Raw genomic sequence first — 10155 nt, 5'->3', positions numbered from 1 at the left:
CATGGCCCATGGATCGTTCACATGGGTTATCTGATAAGTGAGTTTAAATTTAAACTTAACAGATATTGATATGAGTTATCAATATCAATAGTGGAGTCATTTAGACCTAAAAGATGAGATCTTTTAGGGATCACATATATTTGATAGTAAGTGAATCTCTACTAGTATTTAAATACTCCTACATTAGTCAGATAGTGGTTAGACACAGTGATAAAACATACGTATAGTTTTGAGTGCTCTCTCAAAATAAGCCGTTTCTCTAGGACATCATCTACTATTCCCTAGAATTTGGAGCGTGGAAACTAGGAGAGACTCTAGTAACCTTTCTTGCGACTTGGAGGTGTTCCACAAAGGAGATCGTAAGGAGTTAGTAAAGCAAGCAAAGTGAAAGATCCGGCAATTTGGTGATCTGCTCCACCAAAGGTATGTGTCTACATGACCTCTAGTAAAGTATATATTTATTCAACAATAACAAAATCCTGAGCTCATCAGAGAAGCAAGGCCGTCACCCAAAACCTCCTCGGCTAATGGAGGCATTCAGAAGTATAGTTTACATCGTGGTTTAGTTGATCTGGGGTATTGAGGAAATATTTTTACATGGCATAATGGAAGACCAAGGGAAGCTTTTGTCCAACAAAGACTTGATAGGGCGTGTGCTACAACTGATTAGAGAGAACTATTCCCACAAACTGTGGTATGGCATCTCCAGGTATCATACTTTGACCATGTTCCAATTTTTCTATCTCTCCAAGGTAATATAGCAAATACAAGAAGGAAGAAAACCCCAAAAAGATTCGAAGAAAAATGGGCTACACACCCTGAATGTGAACCCACTATACGAGAAGATTGGAGCATGGCAGCCCCTTATGGCAGCCCTATGTTTCTGCTTTTCTCCAAAATCAGAACTTGCTATATGGCCTTGGTAGCATGGAGTCGAAATATGGGCAACTCTAGATCCCGTATTGAGGAAAAGCAACACCAACTTAAGCTCCTCACAGCACAAAATGAGGCTGCAAACTTGGAATCAATATAGCAGTGAAGGATGAGATTAATACACTACTGTACCAGGAGGAATTATTTTGGAGACAACGCTCTCGCTTTATCTGGTTGCTAGCTAGTGACAAAAGCACTAAATTTTTTCATCAAAGAGCAAGTCAACGCCGTTGAAAAAATAATATTGAAGGATTTATGGATGATGATGGCAGATGGCAGATGGCAGATGGTGTACTTCAAATGAGGATAAGGAAAGGGTGGCCGAAACTTATTTTCAACGGCTTTTCACAACAACAACAAACCCCAACCAGATGGATCATGTCCTGAACAAGGTGGAGTGGGTAGTGACTCCCGATATGAACCATGCCCTCCTCCAACCATATTCATCAGATGAGGTTAAAAGAGCCTTATTCCAAATGCACCCATCAAAGTCCCCAAGTCCGGATGGTATGTCTCCCTTCTTCTTTCAAAAATATTGGGATATACTTAGGGATGATATTATAGAAGTAGTTTTATCTATTTTATCGTCGAGTCACATGATGAAAAAAATGAACTACACTCATATTGTTCTCATCCCCAAAATAAATGAGTCCCAAATAGTTGCTGATTATAGACCAATAAGCCTTGCGAATGTAATCTCACGGATTGTATCAGAAGTTTTAGCCAATCGATTAAAATTAATTTTTCCCAATGTAATTTTAGATTCACAAAATGCTTTTGTTCCTAACCGATTAATTACAGATAACACTATAGTAGTGTTTGAGGTGTTACACAAGATGAGGAATAAAAGATCCGAAAAGAAGGGGCAAATGGCAATCAAATTAGATATTAGCAAGGCATATGATCGAGTGAAGTGGGGTTTCCTCCAAAGTTGTAAACAAGAATGACAATCAAACACACAAAAAAAGGTGATTGAACACAAGATGAGGCAAGGAGAGGACAAGACCTCCAACAAAGCCTTAAATTAGGAAGCAATTTCTTGATATCTAGCTATTTAGGGGAAAAAATAAATTAATTTATTCACATTGAAAAATTTTTAGGTACTCTCGAAGCACAAAAAAATGATACTATCTCTTTTCGCATTCATGATGGACCCTACCATAAATTTAATGAATAGATCTCATCATAAATGTGAGATGAGGGAATACCATTCTTCATTCTCCGGGACTATCTAAAAATTAATCACCTTTACATTTGCTTCAAATGCTATTGTCTTCAGCTCCAACATTCTGCAGTGCTTTCAAAATTTTATAACCTTTATCAAATATCATGAAAAACATATATAACGAATAGTCCTCACGAGGTCAGTAAAGTTTATACTAGGTTCTAGGTGTTACAAGCTTATTGTCGTGAAGAAAAGAACAAGCACCAAAACCCAACAGCAAAAGCCCAACCCGTGTAGTAACAACTAGCAAGCCCTTTCTACCTGGTATTCGCCATAATGAACCAAGCATAGCTTATTCAAGACGAAAAGAAAAGATTAAAACGGGAGAAGAGAAAAAAAATCAAACACCAACACCACCTCACTTAGTTTTTTTAGTAAATGAAAGAAAATTAATGATAAAATAATCTGATAAAAAAATCAGTTTCATCCTCAACCCGCAAAATGCCCAAGATGTGAAACTAAAATTAACCATCAGCTTGGCTTTGGGCTTTGTTAGAACTAAACGAAAGGAAACTAAATACAATTTTGAAGTCTTAAGCAAGGGCGAGGTATTTTGTAAATAATGTAATATGTGGTTGGAGTTTGTTTCTAGTACTCTTTACAAACGGTTCATTCTCTATACAACTTGAATGGCCTAAAGAAGAAGCAAATATAAGTAAATCTATCACTTTTATTAGAAAAAAAAAAATAAAAGATTTTAATGACATAAGAAAAATATATTTTTATTAAGAACCTACCAATATTATGCTGAAGTAACATAATTGTCTATGAAACAGATTCTCTTTTTATACAAACTTCTCCTCCTAACTCATCACCAAAATGGACTAAATTGATTGAAGTGAGCCAAAACGGACCAAATGGGTTGAAATAGGCCGAAGTGGGATAGATTAGAACAGATGGACTAGAATGGACAATAGTAGTCTAAAAGAATTGAATGGACCAAAGTGGAACGAAATAGACCAAATGGACCAAAATTGATTGAAATGGACAAAAGGGGTCGAAGTGGACTAAACGAATCAAAATGGACCAAAGTGGACTAAAATGGATCGAAAGGAAATAAAGGAAACCGAAGTGGGCCAAAATGGACCAAAGTGGACTGAAATGGACATAATGGACCAAAGTAGACCAAATTGAACTAAAATGGGCCGAATGGATAGAATTGGACCGAAGTAGCAAAAAGGGGACTGAAGTGACCAAATTGGACTGAAATGGACTAAATGAATCAAAATGGAATGACTAAAACAATAAATAAATAAATCAACCAAAATTGAAACAAAATTGAAGATATGGAAAAAGAGTATTAAACTTTTTTTGTCCCAGACAACTTGGAAGGAATAGGAAGAGAGGTGAAATGAAAGTAATAAAAAATTTGTATGAAAATTAAGATAGAAGAGGAACAGTTGAAGTAGATGAAAAGTTAAACAAAACGAGATAGTAGAATTTAAAAAGATATAAAGGAGAAAATTTTCAAATCAATATAGAGAATCGAATGATAACTTTAAGAAGACAATGATTAGAAGAGATAAAAGATTTAATTAAGAAGACAATAGTTGAAGAAGATGAAAGGTCAAACAAAGTGAAAATTGCACAAAAAAAAAAATTAAAATAAGAAAAGATGCAAATGACATGGCGCTAGAGGAGCTTTGTAAAATTTATAGGAAAGCTTTTATTATTATATAGTACTAGTTGCAAACCCACGTGATGCATAGAAATAAATAATTATTTTGTAATTGTAATATAACATATAATTTTTTTCTCTAAAATTTGTTTAAGATAATTCGTTCTCCCTAAAAATTAAACAATTTCTATTTGGTCCAATTAGGTCTACGTCGGTCCCATTCAGTCCATTTTGGTCCAATTTGGTCCACTCAATCAATTTCGGTCCTCTTCGGTCTATTTTGGATCAATTGGGCCTTAAATTGATTCTTTTTATAGGTTTCCTTTTCAAGTTTAGCTCAATCTTCTTCTTCTTCTTCTTCTTCTTCTTTTTTTTTTTTTTTTTTTTTTTTTTTTTTTTTTTTTTTTTTTTTTTTTTTTTAAATTGGGTTGAAAAATATGAAATTTTATTATATTTGAGCTAAAATTTTTAGTTTTGAGTTAAAAAATATAAATAAAATAGACATAGAAATTAGAAATATGAGCCCTAAAAATGCAATGAAAATGATAAATATTCAAAAGTTCTATTTGGTCTTATTTAGTCCATTTTGTCCTCTTTGGTCTACTTTGGTTCTATTCAATCCATTGTGGTCCTATTGTGTCCAGTTAATCCACATTGGTCCTATTTGGTACATATTGTCCACTTTAGTCTTATTCTGTCCACCTTGGTCTTATTTGGTCCATTTTGTCCACTTCGATCTTATTCAGTCAACATTGGTTCTATTCGGTCCAAGTCGGTCCCCTACAGTCCTATTCAGTCCATTATGTCCACTTTGGTCCTAATATGTCCATTCATTCTTATTCGGTCCCGTTCATTTCTTTTAGGTACATATTGGTCCACTTTGTTCTATTCAGTCCACTTTGGTCCTATACGGTCCAATTCGGTCTACCTTGTTCTTATTCGATGCTATTCTGTCCATTCGGTCCACTTTGTTCTATTTAGTCCAATTCAGTCCATTTGCCTCCACTATGGTCCATTCAAACCACTTTGGTCCATTTTTTTCTACTATAGTCCATTTTTGTGCACTTACATATAGAGAAAAACATTTTTAGGTTGAGAGCAACTATTCTAAATCCAAATTTATTAAAAAATATATAAATATCAAACTCGTAATATCTAAAATATTAAGTGTAGAAATTATTGGTGCTACATTTTTATTGAGCCACATTAATATAGCATTTCAGTTCACTTTTGTCTAGTTAAATTTTAAGTGAAAGTCTTTCTAAACATGAAGGTTATGAATATACAAATCTAATCTTTAGGGAAATAACTCATTTGTTTTAAAGTCATTACTTTTAAATGAATTGCATATGGTTTATTATACCTTCAAGTCATTACTTTTTGATTGATATTATTATTTTTTGAAATGGTCCATATTCTTCTAACTATTTTTATTATGCAATATTTTACTAGTTTCTTTTAAAGTTATTATTCAAATTTCTCATTCTCTTAAGGAGATTATTATGATAATCAAAACTTATCATATAATTACAATTGATATTACTCAAATAATTAATAGTACTTTCAACCCAAACTTGTATTTTCCTATTCTTAAGTAGGGACACCGAATTGGACCGAAGTGATCTGAAATATACCAAATGGACCAATTAAACTGAAGTGGACCGAATAAACCAAATTGGACCAAATAGACCTAAGTGGACTAAATGGACCGAAAAACTAAATAGACCGAAGTGGACCTAATGCACCAAATTGTACTGAATTAGATGGAATGGACCAAAGTAGACCGAATGGACCAAAATAGGCCAAAGTGAACTAAATGGACTAAACTGGACCGAATTATACGAAATTGGTCGAAGTAGACCAAATGGACCTAATTGAACTAAAGTGGACTGAAGAAAGATCGAATTGGACTGAAGTACACTGAAGTAGACCGAACTAGATCAAATAGATGAAGTGGACTGAAATGGATTGAAAACAGATCAATAATTAACACAGCCAAGATTGTGTTGTGATATAAACTCAAATTCTTCCAAAATAATCTATTCACAATTTGTTCATAATTTATTCTTACTTTTGAAATTTATTCATAATTTGTAAAATAATTTCTAAAGATAAATTTACAACACATAACTAAAACTAACATGCTCAATCCATTGAGTCGAACAACCCAAGTTTTCAACTACCCCACTAGTTTTAGAAGTTGCTAGGTCGGCCGTAGTTTAGAATGTTTCCAATCTGCTAATTGTGGTTTGGTTGAAAAGGTTTCGCTTAGGGTCCGTTTGGATATAACTCATTTTGTTGAAACTGAAAAATGAAAACTGAAAATACTGTAATAAAATAATTTTTAAATGTGTATAGTGTCGTGGGACCCATTTTTAGTGAAAAAGTTACTTAAAAAATGAAGTTTGTGGGACCCAATGCACGGATGTACTATTCACTGCTGACTTGGTCAACAACTGTGGCTGAAGCTAAAAAAACAAAAAAAAAAAAAGAGGGTGAAAACGCAGACTTGTATCCAAACACATACTTAACCTGCCTAATCCGACACGGGAACTACTTTATGCTTATTGATTGGCTTGAAGATTTATCAGACTTCAGATCCATTTTGGTTTGTTTCTTCACTCAAATAGATACTTGCATTATGTAAAAATTTGAATAATCACGCTATCGAGGGTATACTTCGGTTATTGAAGATTCATTAACAGAAGATGGAATTCCATTGCTTGTAGATTGATCTGACCCAAGCTCTTTTATTGGCATGCTAGTTTCTGTTCTGCTATGAAGGAAAAATGCCGGCCGTTGAGGCGATGGCAGACTCACAGAGTAACTATTTAGCATGAGAACTATTGATGCCATAGTTGGTCTTTCTGCTGGGCTTTCCTGAATGCATTCTAAGCCAATATGGAGACATCTCTTGACTTCATCTCTTGAATAAGAATCTCTGAGAGTCGGATCCAACAGCTCCAAAAATGTTCCATCCCTCCAATGTTTCCAAGCCTGCATCAATTGTCCAAATATTCTCGTAAGCCTTCTCTCGATCTTATTAACAAAAATAAATAAATAAAATTTGCCATATTCAATATACACTCACATAGCTCAAGAGGTTCTCAGAAGTGCTTGGTGAACTGAATGAACTATTCTTCTTCCCACTTATAATCTCTAATATTAGGACACCAAAACTATATACATCAGACTTCATTGAGTATAATCCACGTATCGCATATTCTGGAGGCATATAACCACTAGAAATCAACATCACCAAAACAATACCAAGTTAAAATATGATCTAAAACCTTATAGTATGACGTACTCAGTTAAAATTACTAGTTACATTCAGACTAACTGGAATCCAAGATAACGTACTCTGTATATCTGATAAGAATATAAGCACAAATGCATTCTACAGAGTAGTAATTGGACCAAGTGCATCTCTAAATTTCAAGCTGTTAGCTTGATATGTAATTTGCGAGGTGCTAGAATGATTTTTACCCCTCTTTTTCTGTGTTTATTTGGTTGGAATAATACATCAATCTGGATCAAGCCAAACAAAGACAGAATTGCTTATTTTAATTGGGTTTAAAAGCATTATATCCCATTGAAAAGTTCCTTAGATCTACCCTTTCTGAAGGTGTTTTTTTTATGAAAAGACCATTTTTTCCCTCTATTTATGGTAGTTATTTCCACACAAAAAACGAATGTTAAAAAATGTCTATAATTTGGTACTTACTATGTCCCAACAATCTTGCGAGTATTATCTTGAGTTTGGTCAATTCCGAAAATTCGTGCCATGCCAAAATCAGAAACTTTTGGATTCATCTCTTCATCTAGCAATATGTTGCTAGCTTTAAGATCACGATGTATAATTCTAAGTCGAGAATCTTCATGAAGATAAAGAATCCCTCGTGCAATCCCACCAATAATCTTGTATCGGCTTGACCAATCTAATAGTCTTTGCTTATTAGGATCTACAAAAATCACAAAAATTCAATTTCAAGTTAGAATATATGAATTAAAGTCAATCTCCATGCTAAAATGTACAATTTGTTTCAATTTAAAAAGACAAATACAGATTAAGAGATATTTTAATCTCCTGCAACTTCATCCTGTCCTAAGTAAAAGGAATTTATAAATTTGGTACAGCTTGATGCTTATAATCTTAACAGAAATCATGCATTTCATATAACACAAGGAAATTAGACAAATGGTAAGAATCAACGGACCGAATAGAAAATAGTCAAGGCTTTTGTTGGGCACATATTCATAGACCAGTATTTTTTCTTTTCCTTCCAAGCAAAATCCCAATAGCCTCACTAGATTTCTATGTTGAAGCTTAGCTAACAATGAAACTTCATTCTTAAATTCTTCTACACCTTGTTTAGAGCTACTTGAGAGCCTTTTCACTGCTATCTCTTGTCCACCCAGAAATGTGCCCTGTAAAATGCTTTAAGCAGCTCTTAGAACAGCTTGTAGAAGTTATGAAAGTCCCAAAGCCAAAGTTTTCTGAATTTAGAACTGTTCAGATTTTGCATACTATTTGCAAGGGGAAAAAATTACTAGTCTAATACCTTGTAAACCACACCAAATCCTCCTTTGCCTAGCTTGTTTTCATCTGAGAAATTGTTCGTGGCAGCTTTAAGTGTAGCCAAATCAAATATTAAACACTCTTCAGCTGTAATTTCCTTAGCAGCTACATATCCAAAAGGTAAACGTAAGGAAATACTCTACAAAAGCAACACGTACAGACATGAGAGAATAACACATTTGTTGAAATCAATAAAAATGCTTGTAATTACCATCTTCCTCCTTAACCTTGTACTTCTTTTTCAATTTCCTACGGCAGAAGCAGTACACCATAGTTAATAGCACCACAGAGACAGCAATGGATGTAACTATGGCAATGATCCTTATTGATGAGCTTTGTCTTTTTTCTGCATAATCACTAAAATATTGTAAATGAGCGTAACCAAATGGAATTTCTGACTCCCTAATATAGTGTCAATTCAATGTAGATTCATGAACTCTAGTGTCCTATAATAAGAATAATAGTATTAATAATTTTTAAAGAAGGAAAAGGAAATTAAAATGTTCATTGTGTATGCTATACCCAAAATTGATTCATCATAAGAAAGGTCGTTTAAAATATGAATTCAGCAAAAATTATTATTTTTTTAAAAAAAATCAAAGAATGTTACTTGATATACTAAACAGTCTTGATGTACAAATTAAAATGATTAAAATTACTATAAGTTTTATTTTGCATTCAAAAGCTAAAAAGTTTAATAAAATTTATTTATTGTGACGCTACCTTCATTTTGTGTGGTAAGACCAATTACAAATTAAAGTATAACCAATCGCAAATAAACCAATTTGCAGTATTTTTAGCATTTAGTCTAAGTAATGCTGTAGTGAGTTTTGCTATTACCATTATTGGTTCTCGTGACCAAACCAGGTGAAGCTGGAGGTGGCGGTGGTAGGGGTGGTGAAGGTATGATCCGGTAAAATGGATGCACATCGTACCTAACATTACAACTAGGATATAAACCCCTAGCCCCTTGCTTTCCACTACAACAAGTCGGCAGGTATGCTATTGCTCCCCGAAGACACTTTCTACAATCGAAGCTGGAGATGTCAGGCGTGCACTGAACCAGGCTATGCAGCGTTAGCGAAGAAGAAAACTCGACTTCTTTAGTAGCAAACATCTTAGCACCTAGCGGAGCATTTTGGGCTCGTGTCACCGAGTCATCAAACATGGTTGCTAGTAGCTTATTAAAGCGATCTAATTCAGCTACAGCGGTGTTGTCCCACTCATAAAAACTTGGATCATCCATAATAATGAAGAAGTTTGGTTCTGAGTAGCGTAACATACACTCGTCATACCATATCACGACCCATCTTCCTCTAGGACAGTATTGTTGGACTAGGTTTTTGGTAGCTGTGGCCACACAGACTTGGCAGACTTCGGTGGTGACATCGCCGCGGCAGAGAAAGAGGCCGTAAATTGTGTTGTTGGAAGAGTTTTGGCCGACTGTGATGTTATAGAAACCACTTTCAATGGAGGAATTGGAGGAAAGGGAAGAGAGGACGAGGTTGAGGTTGGACTGGTAGGTGCTGTTGGGGGTGAAAGTTTCGTTTGAACAGTAGTGGTGTTGGTAAGTTGGGGCAGCTTCGCTAATTATGCTGCTAAGCAAGGAAAGGAGCACAAGGGTAATCATTGAGACATGGAAAGTAGGCAAATTCCTTTGGATATCAACCTCTTGATCTTACTTTGGGGTCATGTAAAGAAGGCAAATTACTTTGAGGTTCAATACGTGAACCTTTGGTGGTTTTGTCAAAAGAAGTGGTTGTCAATAATGAGTTCAAGGAACATTTTTTTTTTTTT

The 10155-nt window shown here is 34.5% G+C and overlaps 1 protein-coding gene across 1 annotated transcript; it reads right to left on the bottom strand.

Moving 5' to 3' along the window:
- Positions 1-6262: 6262 nt before the first annotated feature.
- LOC115992816 (putative receptor-like protein kinase At4g00960) lies at positions 6263-10155 on the bottom strand. The gene is made up of 7 exons (XM_031117058.1): positions 9199-10155; positions 8570-8704; positions 8342-8463; positions 7997-8207; positions 7504-7741; positions 6868-7018; positions 6263-6773 (listed from the first exon to the last, which is right to left on the bottom strand). Exons 1-7 carry the CDS (start codon positions 9986-9988, stop codon positions 6441-6443), a joined length of 1980 nt encoding a protein of 659 aa, XP_030972918.1. The 5' UTR covers positions 9989-10155; the 3' UTR covers positions 6263-6440.

Source organism: Quercus lobata, chromosome 5 (assembly GCF_001633185.2).
Source record: "Quercus lobata isolate SW786 chromosome 5, ValleyOak3.0 Primary Assembly, whole genome shotgun sequence".
NCBI classification, from domain to species: domain Eukaryota; kingdom Viridiplantae; phylum Streptophyta; class Magnoliopsida; order Fagales; family Fagaceae; genus Quercus; species Quercus lobata.
The sequence above is the reverse complement of the archived record's forward strand: the minus strand, read 5'-3'. Positions and strand labels throughout refer to the sequence as shown.